This window comes from Pelodiscus sinensis, chromosome 15 (assembly GCF_052426305.1).
Source record: "Pelodiscus sinensis isolate ZL-2025 chromosome 15, ASM5242630v1, whole genome shotgun sequence".
Taxonomy (NCBI): Eukaryota; Metazoa; Chordata; order Testudines; family Trionychidae; genus Pelodiscus; species Pelodiscus sinensis.
This window is the reverse complement of record NC_143066.1, coordinates 16,256,382-16,283,088: the sequence shown is the minus strand read 5'-3', so window position 1 is coordinate 16,283,088 and position 26,707 is coordinate 16,256,382. Positions and strand designations below refer to the sequence as shown.

At 44.5% G+C, this 26,707-nt stretch overlaps 1 protein-coding gene across 5 annotated transcripts in view; it reads left to right on the top strand.

Annotated features, from left to right (window-relative positions):
• APOLTP (apolipoprotein lipid transfer particle homolog) overlaps window positions 1-26,707 on the top strand; it is a 232,974-nt gene that overhangs the window by 139,246 nt on the left and 67,021 nt on the right. For 3 of the 5 annotated variants that reach the window (XM_075899315.2, XM_006128511.5, XM_075899318.2), the window contains 8 exons: window positions 5,892-6,109; window positions 7,589-7,782; window positions 12,923-13,225; window positions 14,411-14,640; window positions 15,792-15,953; window positions 16,771-16,848; window positions 23,259-23,615; window positions 24,399-24,755. In XM_075899315.2, coding sequence (XP_075755430.2) covers window positions 5,892-6,109; window positions 7,589-7,782; window positions 12,923-13,225; window positions 14,411-14,640; window positions 15,792-15,953; window positions 16,771-16,848; window positions 23,259-23,615; window positions 24,399-24,755 — 1,899 coding nt within the window. The remainder of the gene's footprint in view (window positions 1-5,891; window positions 6,110-7,588; window positions 7,783-12,922; window positions 13,226-14,410; window positions 14,641-15,791; window positions 15,954-16,770; window positions 16,849-23,258; window positions 23,616-24,398; window positions 24,756-26,707) is intronic. The other 2 variants (XM_075899317.2, XM_075899314.2) reach the window with 2 other exon arrangements.

Here is a 26,707-nt window from a genome sequence, read left to right as displayed (position 1 = left end):
TCTATGGCTCCTCATGAAATATATGGCAATAGTCACCGCCATCCTGAGAAAGTGGGGCTTCCAAGTGTTCCCTTACCTGGATGACTGACTTGTCCAGGACCCCTCCTTGGACCAGGTGCTGGCCCACATTGGCATGGTATGAGAACTCTTTCAGGAACGGGGTCTTCTACTGAATGTGGCCAAGTCTACCCTGGTCCCCACTAAGGTCATAAAGTTCGTGGGCACCTGGCTGGACTCCACGTGGGCCATGCCCTCCCAGCCCAGGTCACGTTTTCTGGCTATCAGAGAAACTGTCATGACCATGCGGGCATTCCCAATGACCACAGCCAGGAACTGCATGCACCTCCTGGGACTCATGGCCACCTGCACTTATGTGATCCAGTATGCCAAGTTTCACATGCACCTACTACAGTTGTGGCTGCCACAAGTTCACAACCCATCCTTCCACTCTTGGACAGAGTGGTGACTGTTCCCCTCCCAACATCCTCCACTCCCTGGACTGGTGGACTCTAGAGGTGATCTGCATGGGAGTCCCATTCTCCAGGCCATGGCTGATCATTCATTTGATGATGGACGTCTTTGATTCTAGCTCGGGAGCTCATGTCAGTGACATGCAGATCCATGGTATATGGTTGCGGGAGGACCTTTCCCTGCATATCAGTCACAGGGAGCTGCGGGCAGTCTGTCTTGCATGTCGGGGCTTTCTTCCCCTGCTCAGGGCAGAATGGTTCTTATCCTGTCCAACAACACCTCCGCAGTTTCCTACATAAACAGGCTGGGTTAGGCCCATTCCCCTCCCCTGTGTCGGTAAGCCCTCCAGCTTTGGGAGGTGTGAATTGGGGAGGGTATTCACCTGTTTGCTTCCTACATTCTGTGGTCTCAGAACACGCTGGCGGACCAGCTGAGCAGGTCCTTCTCTGGCCACGAATGGTCCCTTGGGGGATGTGGCCCTCCAAATTTTCCGTAGGTGGGGATTTCTCCTACCTGTTTGTGACCTGCCAGAATAGGAAGTGTCCCAGGTTCTACTCCCTCTTGGGGCTGGGCTGGGGGTCACTGGGAGATGCACTCATTACCCCTTGGCCCAAGGGGCTGCTTTACACATTTCCACCCTTGGTACACAAAGTGCTCCTATGGGTTCGGGAATTCAGGACCTCCCTCATTCTCATTGTGCCGCCATGGCCCGGACAACATTGGTTCATGTCCCTGCTGAACTTATCCTGCGAGAGGCCAATAGCCCTTCCGCTGGACCCGAATGTGAAAACGCAGAACTTTGGCAGGCCCTTCCACCCAAACCTGCATCCCTGCTCCACGGCTGAGAGCAGGGGAGCTGCAGTGCTCACAGTGGGTACAGGAGGTACTGATAGGAAGTAGGAAACCTTCCACTAGGGCCACCTACTTGGCTAAGTGGAAGCATTTCTCTATCTGTGCTATCCAGAAAGGGGTATCACCTATGGATGCCCAAGTCCCGCTGGTCTTGGACTACTTACTGGACCTCAGGGTCCAAGGAATATCCTCCTCATCAATTAAGGTGCACCTAGCGGCCATCTCAGCCTTCCACCTGGGTTCATGGGACAAGACACTCTTCACAGAACCAATGGCCCATCAGTTCCTGAAGGGATTGGACAAACTTTATCCTCATGTCCATCAACCCATCCCTCAGTGGGACCTTAACCTGATTCTGATCAAACTCATGGGCCCTCCCTTTGAACCTTTAGCGACACGTTCACTGTCATACATTTCCAGCAAGGTGTCTTTCCTGGTAGCCATCATGTTGGCCAGATGTGTATCCAAACGGAGGCCCTGCCCTTATACAGTTTTCTTTAAGAATAAGCTTCAGAGGGGTAACTGAGTTAGTGTGTAACAGGAAAAACAAACTTCTTCTAACACTCCTGTCATCTGAAGAAGTGGGTTGTGCCCACAAAAGCTCATGATATCATCTACATATTTTGTTAGTCTTTAAGGGGCTATTAGTCTATTTGTTGTTTTTAAAGTTTTTTAAGGTTAAGGTCATGTAACCCCTCCCCCCCCCAGCTTTTCTTTCAACAATGGTGTCTTGTTTCTGTGTCTCCCAGGATATTTTGCTCACAGTTTTTTTACCCCAAGTTCCATGCTTCTGGTAAAGAACATGTGTTACACACTCTAGATGTTAGGAGAGCTTTAGCACTTTATTGAGATAGGACAAAGCCCTTCCGTAAGTCCCCTCAGCTGTTTGTAGCAATCACGCTACAGTTGATGGGGCAGCTTGTCTCCTCGCAGAGGATCTCTTTGTGGATCACGTCCTGTATCAAGGAGTGTTATGAGCTGGCTGGGGTGTCAGCTCCTCCCATCACAGCTCACACTACTAGGGCCCAGGCCTCTTTTTTGGCCTTTGGCTCAGGTCCCTATTCTGGCCATTTGTAAGGCTGCCACGTGATATTTCTAGATTTGATTTTAAAAAATAGGGATGAATTGGTTGAGAATTTGAAAGTGGAAGGCAGCTTGGGTGAAAGTGATCATGAAATCATCGAGTTCGTGATTCTAAGGTATGGTAGAAAGGAGAAAAGCAAATCAGAGACAATGGATTTCAGGAAGGCAGATTTTGGTAAGCTCTGAGAGCTGGTAGGTAAGGTCCCATGGGAGGCAAGTCTGAGGGGAAAAACAACTGAAGAGAGTTGACAGTTTTTCAAAGGGCCATTATTAAGGGCCCAAAAGCAAGCTACAGGCAGTCCCCGACTTACGCAGATCCGACTTATGTCGGATCCGCAGTTACGAACGGGGCTTTTCTCGCCCCGGAGGACACGGACTGCGTGACCTTGGGTCCCGCCGCCCGTGTACTCCGGGGCAAGAAAAGCTGCTTCGCGTCTCCCTGGTCTGCAGACCAGGAAGACGCAGAGCAAAGCCGCGGAGGGGCGGGGGCTGCGGGGCAGCCCAGGCGCACCAGCTTTTGCCTCGGGGGAAGCTGGCGGCGGGACAGCCCAGGCGTGCCTGGGCTGTCCCGCTGCAGGCGTGCTCCAAGGCTTTGCTCCCCATCTCCCTGCAGACCAGCAACCCAGCAGCACCCCAGCTGCTCTGCCACAGGCGTCCCCAAGTCAGCCGCTGCTGAAACTGACCAGCGGCTGACTACAGGAAGCCCGAGGCAGAGTTGCTCTGCCCCAGGCTTCCTGGAATCAGCCGCTGATCAGTTTCAGCAGCAGCTGACTTAGGGACGCCTGGGTTTCTTAAGTTGAATCTGTATGTAAGTCAGAACTGATCAGTTTAAGCAGCGGCTGACGCCAGTTCCGACTTACATACAGATTCAACTTAAGAACAAACCTATAGTCCCTATCTTGTACGTAACCCGGGGACTGCCTGTATTCCGCTGTGTAGAAGATATGGCAAAAGACGGCCTTGGGTTAACCGAGAGATCTTGCATGATCTACAAATAAAAAGGGAGTCATAAAATAATGGAAACTAGGACAAATTACGAAGGATGAATATAGGCAAACAATACAGGAATGCAGGGGCAAGATTAGAAAGGCAAAGACACAAAACGAGCTCAAACTAGTGACAGGCATAAAGGGAAACAAGAAGACATTCTATAAATATATTAGAAGCAAGAGAAAGACCAACGACAGGGTAGGCCCATTGCTCAGGGAGAAGGGAGAAACAGTAATAGGAAACTTGGAAATGGCAGAGATGCTTAATGTCTTCTTTGTTTCGGTCTTCACCGAGAAGTCTGATGAAGGAATGCCTAACATAGTGATAAAATAAAAAAAAAAACAAGTTAAAAATCACTTAGAAATGTTAGATATCTGCAAGTCACCAGGGCCTGATGAAATGCATCCTAGAATACTCAAGGAGCTGATAGAGGAGGTATCTGAGCCTTTAGATATTGTCTTTGGAAAATCATGGAAGATAGGAGAGATTCCAGAACACTGGAAAAGGGAAAATATAGTGCCCATCTATAAAAAGGGAAATAAGAACAACCCAAGAAACTACAGACCAGTCTGTTTTAACTTCTGTGCCAGGAAAGATAATGGAGCAAGTAATTAAGGAAATCATCTGCAAACACCTGGAAGATAATAAGGTGATAGGGAACAGCCAACATGGATTTGTAAAGAACAAATGTCAAACCAATCTGTTAGCTTTCTTTGATAGGATAACAAGTCTTGTGGATAAGGGAGTTCTGGGCACCACATTTCAAGAAAGATGTGGTGAAATAGAAGAAGATCCAGAGAAGAGCAACAAGAATGATTAAAAGCCCAGAGAACATGACCTGTGAAGGAATACTGAAAGAATTGGGCTTGTTTAGTTTGGAAAAGAGAAGATTGAGAGGGGACATAATAGCAGTTGTAAGGTATCTAAAGGGTGTCACAAGGAGGAGGGAGAAAACTTGTTCTTCCTAGCCTCTGAGGATAGAACAAGAAGCAATGGGCTTAAACTGCAGCAAGGGAGTTTTAGTTCGGACTTTAGGAAAAACTTCCTAACTGTGGGTGGTTAAACACCCTAGGGAGGTTGTGGAATCTCCATCTGTGGAGATATTTAAGAGTAGATTAGATAAATGTCTATCAGGGATTGTCTAGACAGTACTGGGTCCTGCCATGAGGGCAGGGGACTAAACTCGATAACCTCTCGACGTCCTTTCCATTCCTAGTATTCTATGATTCTGTGATTTGGTCCATACTTTTGCATTGGCCCATCAGGCATGGGTAGGGTTGTTTTCCGCTCAGTTGAAGGTAAGAACTCTGATCCCGCCTCCTTAGGGTTTCTGCTTTGGAGTCACCTACATGGAATGACATGAGCAATCACTCGAAGAAGAAAAAATGGTTACTTGCCTTTTGTAACTGTTGTTCTTTGAGTTGTGTTGCTCATGTCCATTCCAAATCCTGCCCGCCCACCCTCCTCCTTTGGAGTAGTCCAGTAAGAAGGAACCAAGAGGGTGGTGGGCCAGCAGGGGTATATATTAGCCGAAATAGCAGCACCACTTCAAAGGCCCCCCATGCTGGCCCAACTGATACTGCGAAGGGAAAACCTTCTGACAGTGTGTGCACACAGCATGCACACATACCTAAATTTAATGTACATGAGGAACACATCTCGAAGAACAACAGTTATGAAAGGTAATTAACCACTTTTTATTCTAATCACAAGCAGATGTGCAATAAGTTCAAGTTCAAGTTAAAACTCTGACATGGAGGTAACGCTCTGGCTAAGATCTTATATAGTCTCTTATCAAGTCATTATCTCCTAAATGAGCCAACAGGTCTCCCTTTTTTCCAACTGTTGTCATTTAACTCACTGTTGCCAGTGAAATACGATCTGTATTTTGATCAAGTACTCCCCTCCAGCCTGTAATAAATCCCTCATATCTGGATTGTATGATTAAAATAGTGGAATGAGTGGTCAGGGAATCTGATCATTTTCCCATTTAATCAAAAATGCTTTTGCAAGGAAGTAAGTGATAGCACCTGGCAAACAAACTTCTATTAAATGCACCTCACTGGAGATATTTATATTTCTTTTCTCAAATGTCTCAAGTGCAGTACTGGTCTAGCCTAGTGTTCTGGTTGTATAACTTGAATTTTTTGTGTTGGTGAAGATCTTGTACTATCCTTCAGTGGGAAACTGTACTGGAAATACCTATTCAGTAATCACCAAAGGCAAAGCAAATTGTTGCTTTGAAGTATTTTTTTCTGAGCCCCATGGATAATGATTTAGCAGTGTCCAGAGAGAGCAAAATCACTCCAGCCTTCCTTTTAGTTCCACTGGTTAGATTTTAACATGGGATTTCTGAGACCCTCCATCTGTACATCGCTCTCAGCATTAGGGGTACTGAATGTGACACTGCATTGTTTTGTCATGTGTCAACCGACTTTCCTAATGCGGTAAGTGTCTTGTTCTCAATCCCCCTCACCCCCCCCCCCTGCACTTAGGCCCATGCAGCTGTTAAGAGCTATGGTGAGAACAGCTTCAGAGGATCACTTTACCTTCGTTCTCGTGGAAAGGATCTAGTGCTGCTGGAGGCTGATATGAGCAAGGAGAATAGAAAGAATATGAGGGTTGTTGGAGTGAGCGCTCTTCTGTATCAGGCAATTCTGACAGAACCAGAGTCAGTACAGCTGCAGCTAATGAGCAAAGTATCTCCAACAAGGTAAAGAAAACAATGTAATAGTAACCTTCCATAATGGACATTCTGAAGAGTTCTCCTTAATATATATGTGGGTTTTTTTCAGTTTTAAGCATGACATTTTGCATTCTGACATCTGCAGAAAGCCATTGAGTAGAGACTATGTTCTTTGCATACTCCTAGATATGGCAATATTTTGCTCTTTGAGTTTTTGAAACACAAGAACAATGTTATAAGCCTCTCTCTACTGGCTGCTTTCTTAGATCAATGTTCATAGATTAAGTAGAGAGCAGGAGAGAAACCCTGTGAGTAAATTAGTTCTTCATGTTAGGTCATCAATTTTTTTCTCATTTTTCTCTGGCAAGTGAAGCAGAATTGCTATTTGCCAGCTTCCCTGGGAGTAGGAGGCATAGTGAGGCATAGTGAGAAGCATCAGTATTACCCAATATCTGAAAAGTTCTGTTAAGGACCTTCAGTGACCGGTGTGTAGACCTTAGTCTGTCTAACGCCAAGCCCTGGATTTAGTCCATTGGACCATGCCTCTTTTAGAGCAGAGTTTCTCAACAACCAGTCCCTGGACCAGCACCAGTCACAGATTTCCCTGACAGTTTAGGAAGGTGGCTACAGACGGCATTGGCACCAGCCCCACCTTTCACTCCTGCAGCAATTCTGTTCATATCTCCCCAGTGTAAAATTATCTCCTGAAAGAGGCTTTGAATTTTTATAAACATTCAAGTACTTTGTTCAAAATTCCATTGGCAGGGGAAGAAAAAATTGTGAAATTACTACTTCAAGTATATGTTCTTATGGATGTTCTGGTGCAGGATGTGTGCATCCCATGCACTCTCAATCAAACACTGCAAAGTCCTTTTTCTCTTTGTATGCTAGACCATGCTGGTGTAACTGGCTAGTTGAACATGGTACAGACTTTTAAAATTTACTCCACAGGAGATTTTAAAAATTCTCCAAGTACATTGGACCACTCTTTCAGCCTAAGTGTTCATTTTTGTACACATAAAGAGTCTCTTGTGTATACTCATGAAGGGTGTGGGAATACAGTGAGCAGTCAACCAATAGTGGCATGTCAGACAAGCTCCGTTGCTTGCACAAATATGCATGTAAATAAATAGGAGTGGCCTTCAGTCTTGTTTGAAATTTGACCTTTTGAATGTAATCTCTAGAATTATTTTTTCTAGTGAGAAGCAGTGGAGTCTGCTCTAAGCAAATGGAAATAAGGAAGCTTGCTTATGTTTGGTGTGTTATGGTCACCAAAGATGAAGGAAAAATTGTTCTCCAACTTGTTTCATGGATTTCTTTTACCATGTTCAACACTTATCTAGCATAAGCGCAGAATATACACTAGACAGCCACTGTGCAAAATGGAGGTTCAGTTTTGCCATACGTTAATAAAGAGGTAGAGTGATATTAAATATTGAATGCTCATAACACATCTTTATTGATAATGTTACGCCAGATACTTGTGTTTGTTTCTTTCCTTCTTAGACTTTTATTATCTTCTGAGCTGAAGCTAAATGAGAACAGGCTTCATCTAGATTTTGTGGGAGCCAAGGAGCAGAAAGTTGGTCTTGTCCTGTCCCTGTGTGGGAAAGTCCAACACAACATTGGTGGCTTGGAGGTCATACCACAGTTTTTTTCTCTGAATGGATCTCTGAAGCGCAAGAACAACATTCATGAAGGTACTTCCTCACTATGGCTGTGTCTACATTGGCACCCTTTTCCGGAAAAGGGATGCTAATGAGACCAGTCGGAATTGCAAATGCTGCAGGGGATTTAAATATCCCCCGTGGCATTTGCATGAATATGGTTGCCGCTTTTTTCCGGCTCGGGGTTTTGCCAGAGAAAAGCACCAGTCTAGACGGGATCTTTCGGAAAATAAAGCCTTTTCCGGAAGATCCCTTATTCCTCTTAAATTCAAGAGGATAGTTGTGTGTGTGTGGCTACCAAGGGAGGTTTATTATTATACACTAAGTATAAATATCACCATGATTTTTTTATGTATTTAAAACTATTAGCAGCTTAGAACAGAAAACAGATGTTTAGAAGGCTTATGCCTTCACTTCTCTCGTCCTTCTCGCATGAACAGACAGCATCAATTTCCGGAATTCAGAGAGTTTTATTGAGGTTAAACTCAATGTTTATTGAGGTTAGCTTTCAGCAAGCTTGAATCCAGTTTCTTTTTTCCTTTCTTCCTCATATCTTCTTTTTCCCCAATTTATATAGTAATATTCTCAGTGATACCTTAACCAATCATTTTACTGAAATTTAACTAATGAATCCAAACATACTGTACCATGATTGTCTAACCATTTATATCCAACTACTTTGATTGGTTCGCACCCGGCAGACAGAAATAATCAAAGAACCAGACTGAGACCATCCAGATGAAGAATAGAGAAGTGGGGACTAAAATGACAAAAACAATAAAGAAACAAGGATTTTAAAACCCAACATTTGATGTCAGCCCTTGTCAGACAGAAAGCTATAAACCCAAGTTTTCTTTAAATCTTCTAGGCTCTTTTCTTTATCTGGAAGTAACAGATAATATTGCCTTTCAAATGGCCCAGAATTGCTGTATTTCAGTGTGATTGGTTTGGGAAGTGTGAGGACGTGACTATAGATTTCCCAGCTACTGTCTGCCCAGAGGTGTAGTGAGGGTATTATGTGCCTGGGGGCAAAGACAACATTTGTGATGCCCCTCCCCACCGCTGCCACCACGCAGCAGGGCCCCAAACTTGGCTCACGGACGAGCCCGATCCTGGGAGAGGGGGGAGCTTGTACCATGTCTTCCCCCGCCCTCTCCAGTTTGGGGCCGGGCCCCTGCACGCACTAACCCACCAGCAGAGATGGAGGAGGTTGGGCTGGGGGCGGAGAGGCAGGGAGGAGGTGGCTCCAGCCGGTGGGGGCGGGTGGAGTAGGAGCAGGTGAGCTGAGATATGATGGGGGAGTGGAGGGGGACTAAATTGGCCCCCCAACATGATGCCCCAGGGGCAACTCTCCCCTGTCCCCCCTTGCTACACCACTGTAAATAATCTTCCTCTTAGGATATTTATCGTTTAATGAATTACTTATTTTACTAACTACAGACAAATATAAATGAGATTTTTTGTGGTTTACATTCTCTTAAATAATTTTTTCTCTTTAATTTATTCGTATCCCATTCTCGTGACGTTCTTGTCTTTTATATTAATATTCTTAAAATATGTAAGTATTATAAAACACAAGAGAAATAAATGTTATATAACCTAAATATGAATTTCATCACTATATTTCAATCAAGCATTTAAAACCACTGTTCTAGCAAACGAGTAACTCGTTGCTTTAATGAATAAAAGGTAAAAAGATTTTGAGCATATCAAATTTATTGTAAGAAATCTGTAATGCTTCCTAACTGCGTAATTACTTACCTAGTCAACCTAGCTGGTTTTCATACTTTCGCACAGCGATAAACTACATCATAGTTATGAATGTAAGAGATTAATTTCCTTGTTAAAATAACACACAGAAAATCTTTTAAATAAAACTAACACACAACACGACAATCGCCCTCACTTTCTTCAGGGCACTTGAAGCAATAAGTAGTCTAAGGCTGAGATTACACTTCAGGCATGGCTTTCTGTCTGCCACGAGGACTTTTTCCTTCAGGCTGCCGTGAAAGTCTATCCTTAAGTAAAGGAGAGAGGTCTCTCTGAGCTGCTCTTCCAAATTTCACATAAGCCATTTAACTGAAGCCATAGATGTCAAGATTTGAGACCAGACTTGCCTTGAGCAGACTGCCTCACCAGGTGTTCATAATCACAACATCTGAATACATATACAACTTTTAGTTGAGAAAGCCATGTAAATCCCAAGTCTCTGCTATGACTGGGAGATGTGGGTGACCTATAGAAAACACCGGCTTTTTGTTTGGAAAATCTTCAACAAAATGTGGGCGGATTGATCACCTCAGTAATGCCACCTCCTTTTGAACTGAGGCCCTGATTATCCAGCACCAGCTGAGGGGCCACAAGAACTGTGCGCACATGTCTGATATGTTTTTACCAAAACTGCTGCCTGCCCAGCTTGCCAAAGGAGAAAGGAAACAGGGAGGCTGAAAGGAATGGTTAGAGCAGTGTTTCTCAAGCTTTTTTTTTTTTTTTTTTGTAAAGTATCCCTTAAAAAAATTATAAGTACACTCAATGCACCCACTCGTCCCCCAGAGCCAGGTACCCCCAGCCCCCCTGCTTTAACCCAATGTAGCCATCTCTCCCCCAGAGCCAGGCACCACCAGCCCCCCTGCTTTAACCCAATGCAGCCATCCTTACCCCAGAGCCAGGCACTGCAAGCCCCTCCCCCCCTTCAACCCAATGCCCCTCTCCCAGAGCCAGGCACCTCAGCTCCCCCTCTATCCCAATGCTCCTACCCCTCCCTCAGAGCTAGGCACCCCCCACTGCTCTAACCCAATCCCCCACCCCCTCCTGCAAAGCCAAGCACCGGGTGGATGGTAACCCTACCTTAGAAGTCTCCGCTCCCATCAGCAAGCTCTGCCTCAGCTGGGAGCATGTGGCCCACCAGTGCTGGACTTGCAATGATGTGTGGGGCTGTGCACTCCCACCTCAGACTGTTGCCCCCTAGCATGGCATCCAGGGGCAACTGCCCCTCCTCCCCCGCCTCCCCTCATTACGCCTCTGTGGCTGCCCCTGCTGCTTAGCCAAAGGCCTTGGCTTAAGAATAAGACCACAGACTACCACAGTGAGAGAAGGCCCATACACAGGCAGACTGTGATTTTGATTCTTTGTTTTTATGTGTCTGTAGTCAATGGCTGTGTCTAGACTGGCCAGTTTTTCCGGAAAATCAGCCGCTTTTCCGGAAAAACTTGCCAGCTCTCTACACTGGCCGCTTCAATTTCCGCAAAAGCGCTGACTTCCTTCTGTAAGAAATCAGTGCTTTTTGCAGAAATACTATGCTGCTCCCGTTTGGGCAAAAGTCCCTTTTGTGCAAAACTTTTGTGCCAAAGGGCCAGTGTAGACAGCTGAGATCTGTTTTGCGCAAAAACGCGTCTAGATTGGCCAGGGATGCTTTTCCACAAAAAGTGCTTTTTGCGGAAAAGCGTCCGTGCCAATCTAGATGTTCTGTTCCGCAAATGCTTTTAACGGAAAATTTTTCCATTAAAAGCATTTCTGGAAAATCATGCCACTCTAGACGTCTGTAAGTGATAAAAATACCTAAAGTCTTAATATATTGACCCTTAACACAGGCCTGAAAATGTATATCCTAACAGCATCAATTTAATATTTATGGTGAGTTTCTTGTGATGTGAACAGCTGTCCACTGGGTAGAGATAAAAATTGTTTTTAAATGGAAATTGGCAATCCAAATCATTAAAATGTTTCTGTTTTGACTGAAAATGTTCATGGTTTTCAATGGGAATCATTTTATACTCTTTTAGACTTAAAATGAGATGTTTTGGGTTTTCAAAGTTTTATTTTTTGACAAAAACCCCAAAACATTTTGAACAAAATTTGAGGAAAATGAAACAAGTTTGTCTCCATTGCCATTTTTCATTGGGAGCAATATATTTCCCAACCGTCTCTACAGAAAATACAGGGTGAGGCTGGCCCACAGCTCCCTCCCCCTCTAGGCTGGGTCTATGGATTGTAACAGAGGAGTTGCTGAAAGTGTGCTGCAGAGGTCGGGGAGGGATTATGCACACAGGGATTGTGCACATGGTCCCATCCCCACCATGTACGGGAGCAGTACCATGTGCCTTTGGGGCACCATGCGCTTTCTGTGCCACAGTCCCTCTACAAGGTTCCCTTGGATCAGGGGTTGGCACCATCTGGCCTGCAGCCCACCTTGGTGGGGAAGGGGGACAGGGGAGAGAGGCTTTGCGCGCTCCTCTGCCCCCAGGACCTGGTAGGCCAGAGGGCACAGAAGTGCGTGCAAAGTCTCTTGCCTCCAAGGGACGCATGACCCTGAGCGGCACATGGAGGGAAACCATGTTGTGACTGGGGTTGCTGCAGGAGGTATCCTGCCTCAGGGACCCTGTTGGACTGATGGCTCGGAGCTGCCTAAGGTAAGTGACTCCCAGCCAGGGCCTGCCTTCTGCACTTCAGCTCCTGCCTCTTGCACCCCAGCCCTTCCCACTTCTTAACTCCCTGCCCCAGGACACCACCCAAATCCTCTGCACACTGCCCCAGATCACAATTCCTCCCAGAGCCTGCACCTCTGCTACACCCCTCTTCCAGGTCAAAGTTCACTCCTTCACCCCTATTCCCTCCCAGACCCAGCCAGGACCCTAATCCCTTGCCCAACGTCACAATCACCTACTTCACCTAAACTCCTTCTCAGACCCCACATCCCCTCTTGCACCCCAGACGCCTACCCCAAATTCCCTTCTGCACCCGACCACCATCCCAAATCCCACACACCCTCCCTTGACCACTTTTCAAAATCTTGGAGTGGTCCCTGATCAAAAATTATTGCCCACCCCTGCCTTGGATGATGCAATATACTCAGTCCAGGGTGTTGGAAAGCAGTTTGGCTCTTAAAATATGCTAATTTTTAAGAAATGCTAATTTAATCAGAAATGCTAATACAATGCTCTCATCAAAAGGTACTTCCACTAGCTAATTGCTGTCTCTCTCTTTCACTAAGCAGATTCCCTAACTGGAATGAGCTAAATAATTTATCACAGCTGATGGACATGCCCTTAATTCCTGTCTATATTAAATTAAAGGGTTACTCTTCATGGTTGTCCAATCTGATTATTTTTTCTCCTCTCGTGCCAGTTTCCCAAGCCAAAGGGCTCTGTGCAATTACTGTTTCTGTCCCTTGCAGGTAACATCAGTGTGGTGCTCAATAAGGCACTGTATGGGCTGCAGCTCAGGAACAGAAATGTATTTGGGAACATCAGTCTGCACAATATCACTTTCACATTGACCCAGAACGGCAGCCAGGCAATCCCAATGGAAGCAAAGTTAAAAACACACCTGGAGCTCAATAAAGGAGTCAAAAGGGGTCTAGCTAGTTTTCAGGTGGATGGGCAAGCTCTCTCTATGGATGTTTCCAATGTCATGAATCGGGAACACAGAGGAATCACTGGGACTCTCATACATAACATCAGCTCTTTGAAAAATGCAGGTATGAGAAAACTACAACTCAGTCAAATCGGTGGGTAACACAACATGTAACAAAAGAATTTATACTGCACGTAAATGGGTGCAAGCCCATACAGTCTAGAGTCAGTGGGGTTGTACTTGCTTACTTCTGGCCCAGATTTTCCCCATCTTCACCTTAACTTCAACAACAGTCTTACCGATAGTCTTAAGAAAATAAAACAGAATGGATGTAAGAATGAACCATCTTGTGGAATGAGGTATTCTAAACATCCATTTGTAGAGTAAAAATAAACCAGGTCTTATTTGGCATGTAGACTTTGATAACTTCCTACAGGCTGAATGCACCTACCTCTCTTGCCTTGAATGGTCTGGTTTGGTTGTTTTCACAGTTTTTTCCCCTTGAAATGTTCTAATAGCAGTATGGTGGAACCACAGACAACGTACATGTATCATACTGAATTCCTTTGAATGGCCTACCAAGCCTGAGGTATAGCTTCTCAAAAACTATAAAGAGTAGGAGAGTTAAGAATCACTTATCTCTTTATTTAGGAAAGAGGAGCCCTTGATTTCCAAAAATACATTCCAAATCCAAGTAAAGTCTTTAAATTTACCTTTGTTAATACTGTAAGGCTACATCTACATTGCGTTTTCTTGTGCAAGAACATATGCAAATGAGGCTCCATTTTTACACAAGGGACTTTTGTGTAAGAATGAGCAGTCTACACTGCTCCTTCTTGCGCAAAAACCCCCTCTTGCACAAGAGCCGTTCTGCCTGAAAATAAGCGTCAGAATGGCTTTTGCGCAAGAGGGGTTTTTTGCACAAAAAGACTGCTCCTTCTTTCACAAACGCCCCTTGTGCAAAATGGCGGCTCATTAAGTATGAAAATGAGGCATGGCGATATTCATTGCCACACCTCATTTGCATATGTTCTTGTGCAAGAAAGCACAATGTAGACGTAGCCTAATATCTAGGGGGTTTCATTGCCGTCTATGCATGTTGTGAATACATTGTAGAAGATGCAACTCACTGATCTGTAGTGGTATAAGCAAAAGCTATGCTATTATTATGAAAAGTGAAAGAAACTCAGTTTCTCTGTTTATTACATTTTATAGATAATTGCTAGCCATTCAACAGTACTGAAATTTCCTTGCATGGTTCTTTTCAGCATCATGCATTATATTTTCTTATTTGGCTCTCTGTCAACAGGATTTCCTACAGATGGTACTATCACTGCCATATATGACCATGTCATTGCCAACCACACTGTTACTGTAGCCTTACAGAGTGGCAGCGAAAGGATTGTTGCTGCACTTGGAGTTGAGAGACTGTCCTTAGAATCTCCTAAGTTACAACTAACTGCAAGTTTGAAGCACAACATCACAAAGCTAAAGAAACATGGTATCCCTTTTACTATAGAAGGTGCTTGCTATTACCAGGTAAAAAGAGTTCAGCCTCAGGCAGAATCATGTGAAACAATTATAGATTGTTCTGCTTTGGGCACGGGGCTGGACTCAGTGACTTCTTTGAAGTCTCTTCCAGCCCTAGGATTCTACGATTGTTCTTATGGGCTGCGTTTCATTCCAATTAGTGGGAGTGGAATAGTCCCTCCTCATGTGTGCTGAATTACTGTATTGAAGAAAGATTTCTGCATATCTTCTAGTCATACTTTACAGTTCAGGGGTTGGGAACCTCTAGTCCACAGGCAGGATCCGTTCCCCTGCCTCTGACAAGACTAAGGTTCCTCACCCCTGCTTTGCATCGAACCTAGATTGTATTTAAACTAAATGAAATATGTTAAATTCTGAATGTAAATTGTAGCCTGTTGTACAAGAACAGAATCTTGTCCATGTGTATAGGCCTGATTGTACAGAAAAATGAAGCAAGTAGGCAGAGCCTAGAGGGACAGCTGCTGTCAGGAGAGTGCCCACAAACCAAAGCGCCACTGATGGATCTAACATTGGAGTAACCAACCTTGACAAAATCCCTTTAACATCTGTTCTAAAGAGCTGAACTTCATGTCCCTTTCCTTCAGAGCTGTTTATCAACATGGGCTTTCTCTCTTCTCCTGTGCTATTTCCTTGTCTGTTGTTGTTGTTAAACACAATCCTCTGCTGTAGCAAAGCACAACCTCTTCAGTCTCTGCTATGTAAATGGAGGAAACTAAGGTGCAATGTATTATCCCTTCTGCGTGACTATGTTGTGAGGCTAAGATCCTTCCTGGCAACGGTGTAGTCAGATACTATGGGAAGGAGCGCCGTGCAACTGCTCTTTCAGGCAGTAATATCGTAATCAGGCAAGCTGTTGAGATCTGGTCCTTCACAGGGCTGAGTGCTCTTCACACCGGTTGGGATCCAGAGAGCAGGGGATCCCAAACTTGCAGTTTGCAGGATGTAGCCCAACATGAAGATTCCAACTTGGAGACAAAGCCAAGCCTGTCCATTGTCCCTTTAATCGTGATTCTAAATGGTGCTTTCTCTGCAGACACATTGTGTTCATAGCTAGTGGAAATAACTCTTCCGTGTTTGCCAGCTGCTACTATTACATTGCTGATTGGGTTTTCTCACCGTTTGGTTTCTCTTCTGCTCAGAACTTCAGCAAGAAGATAGCTGCTGGGGTAACAGCCAGGGTGGAGAAGGAACATTTCAAGATGGGAGTAGAAAAGAAAAGCACCAGGAGTACTGTGGAAATTGTCCTTTCGTTCCACCATGACCTGAGAGGACTGCTTACCATTGTCCCAACTGTGGTACAGGTTAGCAGGAAAACCCTTGCCTTGGGCATAGGCGATATATTTCACTGTCTTTCATGCTCTGTTTCTCAAATTTAAAATCTTATAGTGAAGAGGAGACTTTTTCCCAAATGAGGCCAGTATGAAAAGTCTGAACACCATTCAAAATCCCACTGTTCTTTTAAGCAATTTTTTTTCAAAGTGAGACATAATGGTTCACCCCATCAAAATGCATTACCTCATTTACGTGATTATCAGGTAGTCAGGTGCCTCATAACTCATGTTCTAATATGGGATTTTACAGATGAAGCAGGCTTGATTTTGTGGGTCCAGCTGCTATTACTGTTCATTATTAAGATTTGCAGTACTGGCTAAAATATGCAAACACAATCCCTGCCCCATAGATCCTACAATCTATACTACTTGAAAATATGTTCCTGTTACAGCAGGTGGCATTGAAACATTAATATTTATTCTGATAATTCCATTTACCATGTCATTTTCATTTTAAATATAGGAAAGACCATAAACGTGGCAAAATCAAATTCATTATATGCTCAATAGTTATTTTTTAAAATGGACCTCACTCTATGTTCAGTAAATAGACATTGCTTGTGTTTGAAGACATTCTACTCATTCCTGTAAATTGGGTCAGCTTAACGACAAGCTTTAGCATTAGAGCTCACCTACTACTTACCTTTTTGAGCTACTGTCCTTAACTTAGGCTGCTATTTTTTCCTCCTGAAAAGCAATCTCTTAATGTACTCATTTGTCCATCTGCTCAGTATTTAGTCTGCTTTACTCATATTTTTAATAACATGTTATACTGACATGCCTGCAGGTCAATTGCAATGGAGAATCTACCTCTGATCAGCTTTCTGGACATTGCTATGGAGAGGTTACAAGCTGTTTATTTGAGGTACAAGTTTGATTTTCAGAACTCTTCCACCAACAGTGTAGACCTAGCTCCCACAAAGTAAATATGGAAGGTTGTTGTAGGCTCAGAAATGGGTCTGGGTTACCAGGAGGTTTTGTTCATGCTTTCAAATATCTTCACTCCTTTAATAGCACAAGGGACATGCAGGTCAAAGCATTGTTAAACAAAAATTGGCCATGCACGTATTAATGTTCCATTTTACCACAGCTGCATGGGTAAAACTACATTCCAGTAGTACAGATTGCATCCTTGATACATCTATATATACCTAGTTTAAAGCTCATAGCGGGCAGGGAAGCAGATTACAGACCAGGTAAGTGCACTTTCAAAGGTAATTTTTGAGCATCATTTAGCAGACAAGTTGCATTGCTTACAATCAGAACTCAGTGCAAGCAGTCATACCTGAGGAATGCAGTGGCATCATGAAACTTAGTTGGGATCAGTCCTGCTTTGGGCGGGGGGCTGGTCTCAATGACATCCTGAGGTCTTTTCCAGCCCTAGGATTCTATGATTAGGGAGCACGTAAAAGCAAAGGCAAAAGAGTTTCATTGATGTTACTGGGTAAACCCTAAAAAACCAACTATATCTGTAATCTAGAAGTGGAAAAGGAAGCTAATCCCCTAAGGGTGTCCCGCTCTCGCTCCACCTCTTCCTGCTCCCACTCCTCCCTCTCTCTCCTACTGCCTCTTGTCTACCACTGAACAGCTGATCAGTGGTGGGTGGGAGGAGCTGGGGGGAGGGGCTGATCAATAGGACCCAATGGCAAGTGGGAGGTGATGGGGAAAGAGGGCAGGAGCTGATTCATATGGTCCACCAGTATTTACTAAGCACTTTTTTTCCATTGGTGCTCAAGCCCCAAAGCCCTCAGGGAGGGAGCACCAGTGTCCAGAAATGAGCTTAGATTACTTTGAGCTTAATTTTGAATTGATATTGTCTTGCAGCCACAAATATGAGACACCTGATTACTTGCAGACATCTGCAGTTACACTGGAGCAAGTTATGGGACCTGCTATATTTGGTCCTGAACTAGCACTTTTAAAACGTTCAGTTGAGGAACAAGCAATTTTAAAATCCATTATCCTGACAGCTGTTAGAGCTAGAGAGACAACTCATATGCCAGTGGAAAGCTGGTATGTTCAGCTTTTCCATGATAGAAGACATTTTTTGTGTCTCAAACATCATGAGTTAGCAACTCTTATCATCACATCATTCTGACTGTTATCTTTCCCCTCACCCTGCCACTTTATTTCCAATGTGTTTTCTGAGGCCACTTCCTTGCCAACCAGTTCTTTTTATTATCTGAAAGCTCTCAGAATCTTAGCTTCAGGTAGTATAAATAATAGTTTTAATGATGAAAAAATATATCAGAATAGAAGTGGGGAAAGGTAAAAGGGTAACAAATTGATATGTTTTTAAGGTTTATATTCATGTCATTTGACAAAGACCTAGACACTTTATTAGGCCAATTACAAATGATTTGAGAATCAGTAAAGTTTTTTCCCTTCAGCACTGGCCCTTGGACCAATGATAAAAGAAAGAGTTTAAGACTCGTGTAAAAAGACTCATCTCTGTGTCTGGATTACCCCCAAATTCCCTGTTCATCCTTTTTTTATGCCATTGACATGCATGAAAAAAGCAAAGAACTAATTGTAGTCTGAACTGCTCTTTGGTGTTATCTAACACGGCCCTTCATCCTCTTTCATCCCACCAAGAAGACACAGGACAGAAGGAGAGCCACCCAGAAAGAGGCTGTAATAGTGAGAGAATCAAATTTGCATGTGTGAAATGCTGTCATTGGATTTCCAGTAGAGTTGTTCGGATAAGAAATCTCTGCCATTCTGAGCAGGGTAGGAAATTCATAGGAAGGTTCTTGTCCATTGAGACTACCACTTACCTACTTTTCAACATGTTGAGGGGTAATACTGCTGTGACTACAGCGACCTCACAGCATAGCAGAAGGATGGATTTGGGGTACTAGGAAAGGGATTGGGGGAGAGGGAGGGTGTGTGTCTGAGAGTCTATACAATATTGAATCTGATCAGATGAAAAAGCTGCTAATGGCTGTGCTGAAAGAATGCCTGGTGTTCCAGCACTGATCTCAGTCACACCCAGGCTGGCAGGGAAATGGTCAGAGGCCCTGGGGGACCACAGGGTTCTGCATGCTGCCCTGGCTGAGCGCACTGGCTCTGCACTACCAGGGTATGTCTACACTACAAAGTTAATTCAATATAACAGCAGTTATTTCGAATTAACTTTAATAGCATCTACACAGGCAAACAGCTATTTTGAAATAAATTCGAAAGAGTGGAGCTCTTATTTCGAATTTGGTAAACCTCATTCTACAAGGAGTAATGACAAATTCGAAATAGCTATTTTGAATTAAGTGCTGTGTAGACACTTAATTCAAAATAGGGGGCCTCCAGCCCTTCCCAGGGAGCCCTGGTGGCCACTCTGGGCACAACCAGGAAAACTTACTCTCCTCTCCCCCAGCCCCGGAGACATTAACGGGGTAGACCCTGGCCACAGTGCCTGTGCCAGCTCCACGCCTGCCAGCCCAGAGCCAGCAGTGGCCAGCAAGCCACTGGCAGCCAGCACTCCACTGCTCCCCAGGAGCAGTCTGACAGCTCACAGGAGCCTGACAGGGGCTGGAGAAGGTGGGTGCCTTCCTGGTCCAGGGTGGAGATCATGGACCTTATTCAGGTCTGGGGGGGATGCCCCCAACTTCCATGATCTCAGCCTTAGATGGAGGAACATGGCCATCTATGGTAGGATACCTGCCAACCTGACCACCAAAGGCCACATGCGAACCCAGGAGCAGATTTGCATGAAAGTCAGGTTGGTCCGATGAGACCCCCAACCCTGAGCCCTGAGCTTCCCCTCCCCCTTTTTCCCCTTGCTTCCCCCTTCCAGCTCCCTCCTCCCAGGTTTCCCCCTCCCCTCTCCCACCCTCTCTCTTCCCCTCTCCCACCTCCTTTTCCCAGTCTCCCCAGAGGTCCATCCCCCGCCCCCAGTTTGGTTCAATAAACCCAGTTTCTATTTTTGAACATACGTGTCTTTTATTTGACATCAGAAAAGGGGGCTAGGGACAGGTAAGTGAAAGGACGTGAGGGAGGAATGGGGCACGAGCCCCCGGTGGGGAGGACCAGGGAGGCTCTGAGGGCTCCTCGGGGTAGATGCTCTTCCTCAGGGCCTCCTGGATCCTGACAGCCCCCTGATAGACCCCTGGATGGCAGCCTGTAGCAAGTGAAGCCGGTTTGATGGCAACAACCCCACAAGATGCACCGGCATGCACAGGGACAGTTCTATGGTGTCCCAAGTACGGGCACTCAGGGCACTCCAAGACAGGACTGCTTTGCTGTCCCTCATCGAGGTAGACAAGCAAGCGGGGAACCCTGAGAACTGTCTGTCTGGGGTGGTGGTAGTGTCCCTTTAAGCACAGAGCTCAGTTAGCCTCAGGCAGCAGCCCCACACACTAAGTCCTAACCTGATGCCCTGCCGGCACTGGTCCTGCCCAACCTTAACTTCGGTTCAGGGTCCACTCAGTGTGGATGCACTATTTTGAAATAGCAAAATGCTATTTCGAAATAGTTTTTGTGTGTAGATGTGCTATTTTGAATTAGTTTAATTCGAATTAACTATTTCAAATTAAGTTAATTTGAAATAGTGCTGTAGTGTAGACATACCCCCATTGACCAGTGGGAGTTGGGGTGGGTGGGAGAGGGGTGCTAGCAGGCAAGAGCAGTGCACACTGCGCACTGCAGAGCCTTATGCCCCCCCCCCCCCCCCCCAGGAGCTAGGCCTGCTGACTGTTTCTGAGCATAGCACAGTGCCCTAGGACAGACAGGTGCCAGGCACCCTGGCTCAGCTCTGATCACCAGGAGCCACCCAGGTAAGCCTGAACCCCATCCCTTCCCTACCCTAAGCCCCCAGGCCTGAACCCTTTTCCAAACTGGAAGCCCCCTTTTGCATCCAAATTCCTTATCCTGGGCTCACCCCAGAGCTCTTACCCCATTTTGAACCCCAATCTTCTGCATTAACCCACAGCCCCCTCTGATATTCCAAATGCCTCGGCCCAATCCTCAGCCTGGAGCCCCTCCTGCACTCCAGAGCCTACATCCCCAGACAGATCCCTCACCCTCTCCTGCACCCCAACTATCTGCCCCAGCCTGGAATCCCCATTTAGAACCTTCACCCCAATTCCTCCTCCCCACCCTCACCACACAATGTCCATGTGCCAAATGACTTTTGTTGTATGATACATCACTTCCCTATAGCTATGTCTACACTACAGAGTTTTTCGGGGATACTGGTGGTATCCTGGAAAAACTGTGTGGCATCCAGGGAATGTGTCTGCTCTTCCGAAATTTTTTTCAGAAGAGCAGACATGGTTTTTCGGCATCTCAGTAAACTTTGTTTTATGAGGAAGAAGGGATGTTCTGAAAAAGGTTTTTTTTTCTGACATTTAGCCCAATGTAGATGGGCCAAATGTCAGAAAAGCCTCTTCTGAAAAAAAGAAGTGGAAAAAGCTACACAATTTGCAGTTTGCAATTTGCGTAGCTTTTTCTGGAAGAGCAATGTAGTGTAGACAGAGCCTTATCGGTGCACAGAAAAAAAGTAATTCTGCACAGGGACATGAAAAATGAGTGGGAAAATGGGCCTGGCCTTTTCAGCTAATAGCTATCTCTTCCTCCCCCTGCCTGCCACACATGCCCACACCGCTAATATGATTGATCTGAAAATAAAGTTTTACATTTGTTCTCTTGGGAAATGGCCAGCACTCAGATTCTTAAGCTGAAGAACCACAGACAGGGAGGCTGTGTCTATACTGGGCCACTTATTCCAGAAAATCAGCCGCTTTTCCGGAATAAGCTGCGAGCTGTCTACACTGGCCCTTGAATTTCCGGAAAAGCAACAACGCTCTACTGTACAAAATCAGCCGCTATTCCGGAAAAACTATTCTGCTCCCGTTCGGGCATAAGTCCTTATTCCGGAACACTGTTCCGGAAAAGGGCCAGTGTAGACAGCCCAGTAGTCTTTTCCGGAAAAAAGCCCCGATCGCGAAAATGACACTCAGGGCTCTTTTTCGGAAAAGTGCGTCTACATTGGCCACGGACGCTTTTCCGGAAAAAGGGCTTTTCTGGAAAAGCAGCCTGCCAATGTAGATGCTCCTTTTCCGGAAATACTTATAACAAAAACTATTCTGTTTTAAGCATTTCCGGAAATTCATGCCAGTGTAGACACAGCTGGACTGTTTATGACTCTCCAAATCAGCATTTTTTAAGACTACATACATTCAAGACTTGCAAAAATAGAACTATTTTTTTAAAAGGCAAAACTGAGAGAGACCTTTAGTTACTGAATCTTGCAATGGCTAAGATGTGTTGGGATTTGACAAATCACGTATTTTCTGTTTAGATCAGTTATTTCAAAGGCAACAGGTTCAGTGACAGATAGTAAATATAGCCAGTGTTTTTAATCTAAACATATTAGACAAAATTAACACAGCTGATGTTGTTTTTATCCTCTCATCCTCATCTGGTGTAGCCTGTTACCAATGCACTTCATAGTGTTTGAATTTTCTCGTACAAACTCTATTTTTTTTCCTATGTAGTGGTTTGCTTGGGAAGATACCTGCAAATTCAGACATCTCTTATATTCTAATATTTTCTGAACATTTGATTAAAAATATGCTTACAGTTAACAACATGTGTAGGATATTAAAGTTAGCATCAGAATAAAAGAGATGTGTGTGGTTAAGAGAAGGCTCATCGATGCACTTGAACACATGAAACATCCATTCTGGGTCAGACCAAAGATCCATCTAGCTCAGTATCCTGTTTTCTGACAGTGGCCATACCAGGTACCCCAGAGGAGTAATCATGAAGTGATTCATCTCCTGTCACCTATTCCCAGCTTTTCACAGGGCACAACAGACAAACATGGCTTAATTCTAACCTCACTTGCACGCATCCAATCCCCACTAACACTGGGCAATAGAAGTCACTGGGAAACTGAATCTGTCTGAGGTCAGAATTCTTCCTATTGGTTGCAGCTAACCATATTGAGCGCTCCAAATTAATAACTCCAGTCTTACTTCATTAGTATTATTTGTTTTATGAAGAAAGTGACGGAAAAACTCAGTATGAAGACTCAGATTCTCTACTTGTGTAGTCATTTATACCTGTGTGTACTGGGTATAGTATGACACCAGATGAAAATTCTTCACTCACACTGATGCTAGCATTTTGTATCTTATTAGAACAAATATAAATGACTACATGAGGTTCACTGCAGTACAGAATCAGACTCTCTTTCACCAAAGGGCCATGTTAAAACAATATGTAATGTAGCATGACAACAACATTGCCAATATATATAGTTCTCCATTTTAGACGCCAGCAAGAGTTTCATTTAATGGGTCATTGATCACCAGCAACTCTACAGCCAAGTTCATTGGTCATGTTTCTTCCAATGATGCCTTCATCCGCCTGCACCTGCATGCCACCTCTGGCCTCGAGCATAGTGTGGAGATTGGCTTCAACCATTCCTTGCCTCAACTTCAGTCTCTTGGCATAACCAAAGAGAACCAAGTGAAGATGTCAGCAGTACAAGGAGACAAATATAAGGGCCTGATGGACATTGTCCTTGGACAGTGCACTTTCAAAGCAGCTGGAGAAGTGAAACCAGCAAAAAATGAAACCAATATAGAATGGACAGTTACTTTGATGAATACATGTGTCACCCTTCAGGTAATTGCCCAGCTGATTTTTCTATAAAGTGCTTTAGCCTCTATGTTTTAATTCTAAGTGGGCATAGAGAGCTGCCTCCTATTCTCCATGTTTAACACCCTTTGCCACAATTACTGCTGGAGTAAGAAGCTACTCATTGGAAAGGTGGCAGAATCTTGCTCTTTAGGTGGAACAGGTAGAGGTGGGTTATCAAAGGTGCCCTGCAGTAGCAGCAAGTGAGAGTGTTTGCAGAGACACATGTTCTAAAGTTGAAAGTTTGGAGTAATACAGAGACAGATGCTACTGTCATTACCATAAAATAATGTTTAATCTCAACTTTGTAATTAAAAAAATTCTTCCTCCTAGACTCTAGGTTCTCAAAACTTTTATATTGGTAACCCCTTTGACATAGCAAGCTTCTAAGTGTGATCCTCCCCATGTTATAAATTAAAAACTCATTTTTTTCTTTAACACTGTAATAAATGCTGGAGGTGAAGTGGGAACAGGGAGTGGAGGCTGACAGTTTGCAATCCCCATGTAATACCTCATGACCCCCTGAGAAGTTTTGACTCCTGGTTTGAGAACTGTAGTTTTAATAAATCCATATTCTTTCATTCTAGAATTAGAATTTTGGAAATCTACTTTTCCATATCTACTATTTATTACAGAGTTTTACTCATCCCATCCCCAGGCTTGTTGAAGCAGGAAGGCTGAGCCAGTCCTCAGAATCCAATTAACAGGGCAGCTGTGTTTACAAGAATATGTGGCTTATTTGTTTGAAACAACTTTTTTCTTCTGTCACAGAAGTTGGGATTACCTCAGACTTTAGCCACCTGGGGCTCATTCATTGTGAACACCCGTAATATTAGCTCAACAATCAACCTCCAGTGTGATGGCAAAACAGCTGATGTGCAAATAGAGAGCTCCTGCGGACACAAACATGTTTTCCAAGGAATATTGAGGCACTCTGTTCCCCAGTTCAGTGACCTAGGGCTTCCTGCCCAAAACTCCATTCTACTTTCTGCAGCTAAAGGATCTGCAATTGAGGGCCTTTTGTTGCTACAGGCTGGTGAATGCAAGTTCAAGGCAAGAGGAGATTTACAGACCCAGAATAGAACTGAATGGACATTGGAGACAGAAATGGGATGTCAGCTACTGCAGGTACATGGGCAACTTTTAAAAGAGATCCTGGATCAATACAGTGAAGGACTAATGGGGATTTAGCTATAATACGCTATGGGTGGGCTGTATAAGCCTCTCTGTGTAGCTTTGCAAACTCATCTCAATCTTTAACTGCAGCACCAGATAGAGACTCTGAAAACTACACATCTCAGGTGTTGACAGATGCCCTCTACAGAATAGAACTAGAGGATGATTATAGCCCGTTATCACCATGATAAGGTTTGAATGTCAGACTCTAGCGGACATTATCAAAAGTTTTTGTTTCTTTCAAGAATTCCTTTTTTTTCTTCTTCATTAAAATTGGAATTTTTGAAATGTTTGGGCTTTCTGTTGCATCCCTGCTGAATATGATAGAAAGAATGATTCCCAAGGCCCATGGGGGAGAAGTTGTGTCCAATTTTTCATTTTTTCTACTATTTTTCCAATATGATCTTCTTTTAAAATGGCTATGAAGAGTCAAAAGGAAAAAGGTAGATAATTGATCCCATTCATTGGGTTGCCTTCTGTGACAGAAAAAGAAAAAACTAAAAATCAAAGTCCGAATTTGGGAAAGAAATCAATTTTGAACCATGAAAAACCATTCCAAAGGAGTTTTGGAATTTCACTTGGTTTTGCTAAATTGTTTTTCCATTTTTCAATTGGGTTGCATAGAATGCCACTTGCAAGAACTTCTGTTAGGGTCTGTCCACACTTGCAGCCTAATTCGAACTAGGGTTGCAAATGTAGGCATTCAGAATTGCAAATCAAACCCGGAATTTAAATATCTCATGCTTGATTTGCATCTTCTTGGCCGGGTGCCATTTTTGAAATTTACATGCCCGAAGTAACTGCCCGTGTCTACACGTGGCAGTGAAACAGGCGTTTGAAATAAAGCCCTAGTTCGAACTACCTTTTATTCTTCCTGCAATGAAGTTTAACAGGTAGTTCGAACTAGGGCTTTATTTCGAACACCCATTTCACTGCCGCATGTAGACGCAGGCAGTTGTTTGGGCTTGTAAATTAAAAAAAAAAAATGGTGCCTGGCCAGGAAGATGCAAATCAAGCGTGGGATATTTAAATCCCGGGCTTGATTTGAAATTCTAAATGCCTACATTTGCAGCCCTAGTTTGACTTAGGCTGCAAGTGTAGACATACCCTTATCTATTTTTATGCAGATTAGGGTATTCTCAAAATTCAGAATGGTTCTGGTCAATAGACATTTCTAGATAGAGGAACTAGGAAGTTTGATTTCTTTTAATTTTAAGACTTTATACTATCTATTCCAGGGGTGTACAAAAGTGCCTCCATGTGCCAGATCTGGCCCGCCAAGTGGGTTGATCTAGCCTGCGGAGGCCCTGCCGTTCCTCCACCCTCCCCAGCCAATTATGGCCTGGGGGCAGGGGAAGCTTCCTCTGCCTTGCCAGGAGCACACGGTGCTTTGAAGCGCTGCGCACTCCTGGCAGGGTGGAAGGAGACTTCACGCACTCCCCATCCCCTAAGCCCTGATTGGCCTGGGGGCGGGGAAAGTGCACGAAGTTTCCTCTGCCCTATCCCCACCCCCAGGTCCTGATTGGCCTGGGAGTGGGGGAGCACAGGAAGTCTCCTCCCACCACTAGAGGCATGGGCCTAGGGAGAACCTGGGGAGAGGGGGGGGCAAAAGGGCTCCCTCACCCCCAGACCACTCATGGGCTGTGGGTGGGGAAGCCCGGATGCATCCTGGCCCGTCCCTTCTGTTTGAGGCCACACCCCTTCCAGTGCAGCCCAGGGCCACTTCAAAAATTTTGGCAAAAAATTATTGCCCACCCCGATCTATACAGAAGTTGTAAATTCTAGAATCAAATTGCAAAGTCCTTTTTCAGTCTTTAACTCAAACAAAACTTGCATTTCACTAGATGCAGTGTCAATTTTGCCTGAGTAAATGTCTGGATAAAGACTTCAGGCTTTGTCCCTGA